The sequence below is a fragment of the Salpingoeca rosetta genome (genome assembly GCF_000188695.1).
Source record: "Salpingoeca rosetta unplaced genomic scaffold supercont1.10, whole genome shotgun sequence".
Lineage (NCBI taxonomy): Eukaryota > Choanoflagellata > Craspedida > Salpingoecidae > Salpingoeca > Salpingoeca rosetta.
Window position 1 is genome coordinate 1587578 of NW_004754924.1, and position 2500 is coordinate 1590077.

Below are 2500 nucleotides of genomic sequence, written 5' to 3' on the forward strand. Positions count from 1 at the left end.
TGTTGTGTGTGTGTGTATGTATGTGTGCGTTGTGTGCGTTGTGTGTGTGTGTGTGTGTGTGTGTGTGTGTGTGTGTGTTGTGTGTGTGTGTGTGTGTGTGTTGTGCGTTGTGTGTGTGTGTGTGTGTGTGTCTGTGTGCGTGCAGCGACGCGCAGCAATCTCAATGGATGTGGGTGCTTGACTCACCTGAAACGCTGGATGATGACAACGAATGCGTTATGCCTGAACAGGTACACCCACACGCATCAACGATGAGAGTATGGTTGGCTGTAAGACAGCGAGCAACGCAACAGCAAACATAATCACACACTGCATGCACGTGCATGTGCGTGTGTGTGTGTGTGTGTGTGTGTGTATGACGTACCAAACTCCATATTTGCTCGGACGCTGCGATTCAGGCGGCGAGACCTGTGGCAACGTGTGTGTGTGTGTGTGTGTGTGTGTGTGTGTGTGTGTGTGTGTGTGTGTGTATGCGTGTGTTGTGTGTGTGCGTGTGTGTTGTGTGTGTGTGTGCACGTGGACGAAGTCTTGACTCAGATGTAACATCAGTCGAGACACACACATACTCGCACTTGCACATATACACATTCACATACACAGACATGCAAGGGGGGGCGGGTCATTGCACCTGTGGCTGAGGTTTGAGCGCACATCTGCGGATGACCCGCGGGAAGAGACGGATGGGGAGCGGCGGGATGGTGGCGATAGTGGCGAGTCGACACCACGCGGCACAGACGCAAAGTCAAACTGCAGACACACACGCAAAGCAGCACGACAAGAAGTGTGTGTGCGTGTGTGTGTGTGTGTGTGTGTGTGTGTGTGTGTGTGTGTGTGTGTACGTGTGTGTGATGGAAAGACAACACATTGTGTCACCTGGACAGCAGAGAGAAGCCCCCAATAACAGTTGACGGCAGGACAATCTGTTTGAATCACTCCACGCACACCATGGATGGCTAACCTCTGAGCCCTCTGTGCTGCGTCGCTGGGATGACGTGCGCTGCTTGAGCTGTGACGATGATGGCCGCTTCACAACCTTTGGCGGGGTGGCCGCGATCGGTGTCACGGCTGCTTGGGAAGAACGCCGTGGCGTTGTCGTGCCTTGCAGCAGTGGCTCAATGCTTCATGCACAGACATGCGACAGCAGAACGGCATGCAACGTTGAGAGAGCGCGCGTGCGTAAGTGTGTGTCAGTGTGTGTGTAAGTGTGTAAGTGTGAGTGTGTGTGTAAGTGTGTGTGTGTGTGTGTAAGTGCGTGTGCGTAAGTGTGTGTGTATGTGTGTGTGTCAGTGTGAGTGTGTGTGTGTGTGTGTGTGTGTGTGTGTGTGTGTGTGTGTGTGTGTGTGTGTGTGTGTGTGTGTGTGACGGAAAACAGGCGGGCATGAACGTGGAGCAGCAGTTGCTACAAACGCGCACTGACCCACATCAACACACAGACACGCATGCGCATCAACGCATGATGAGCAAAACGAGATACGCACAGCTCATCGGGCCAGAGCCTGGAGACCATAAACTGTTTGCCGTCTGCCATCTCGTGCAGTTTGGTGCTGTCAGCAACGACAGCCATGGGCGCTGACCCAAAGAGCATGCGTCGCAGCAGTTCGCTGTCGTTTGGACCCGCGGGCTTCAACTGTGCTCAAAAAGAAAGAGAGCATGAAGATGAGGCTGAGTGATGTTGTGATTGCTCTCGACACACGATACCCAAGCATGCATTCACGCGAGACGACAGATGCGGCACACCAGCGTCAAGAGAAGCACACACACACACACACACACACACACACACACACACACACACACACACACACACACACACACACACACACACACACACACACACACACACACACACCGTAGTTGAAGCAGGTCGCCGGGCTTGTGGCCCGTGCAAGTTTGAATCATACATAACCTGTGGCGTTCCATACGCGCATGTGTGAATCTCATCAGCTGCAGATAGCAATTGAGGAGAGGAAGGCCAGTGTTCGTGTTCACGCCAGCGCACTGCCATCACCGCCAAATGCCAATCCCACTCGCCTTCACCCCTCCATGACACGTGCGTGCACTAACGTGGTCGTTGGCAAAGCCGGCACTGAAGCAGATGACCAGCCGCATGTCTGCGACCTCGAGCGGCTCCACGTGCCAGAGGCGAGGCGCCAGCAAGTGCTGCAAGCAAGCACACCCACATACGCGATGACCCTTGAGGTGTGAGCCTTTGGAGCTGGTGGTGGTATGCATCATGCGCGCAAGCAAGGCACGTCGTAGTCAGGATGAGGCATGGCAGTCGTGGTGCAGCAGTACCGCAGTGCCGCCACGAACACTGCCACTCATGTCGTCGTCGTTGTGTGAATGAACCAGGGGGTTTGTCAAATCAGAAGAGCATCAATGTATGTAACAAGGCGGACACCCAAACAAAAACAACACAAGCGAGCGGATATGCGCTGCTTTGTTGTTGGTTCCTTTTCATGCCTCCCTCTCTCTCTCTCTCTCTCTCTCTCTCTCTCTC

The 2500-nt window shown here is 54.0% G+C and overlaps 1 protein-coding gene across 1 annotated transcript in view; it reads right to left on the reverse strand.

The window, feature by feature from the left end:
• The window catches only part of PTSG_12194 (uncharacterized protein), a gene marked incomplete at its 3' end in the record, with an annotated part of 6296 nt that extends 3883 nt beyond the window's left edge, over positions 1-2413 (reverse strand). Inside the window, exons 1-6 of the mRNA XM_004994674.1 lie at positions 2296-2413; positions 2065-2160; positions 1850-1906; positions 1479-1627; positions 959-1118; positions 629-747 (exon numbers count right to left, since the gene is read on the reverse strand). Of these exons, the coding sequence (XP_004994731.1) occupies positions 629-747; positions 959-1118; positions 1479-1627; positions 1850-1906; positions 2065-2160; positions 2296-2325 (611 nt within the window). The 5' untranslated portion in view covers positions 2326-2413. The remainder of the gene's footprint in view (positions 1-628; positions 748-958; positions 1119-1478; positions 1628-1849; positions 1907-2064; positions 2161-2295) is intronic.
• Positions 2414-2500: the final 87 nt, after the last annotated feature.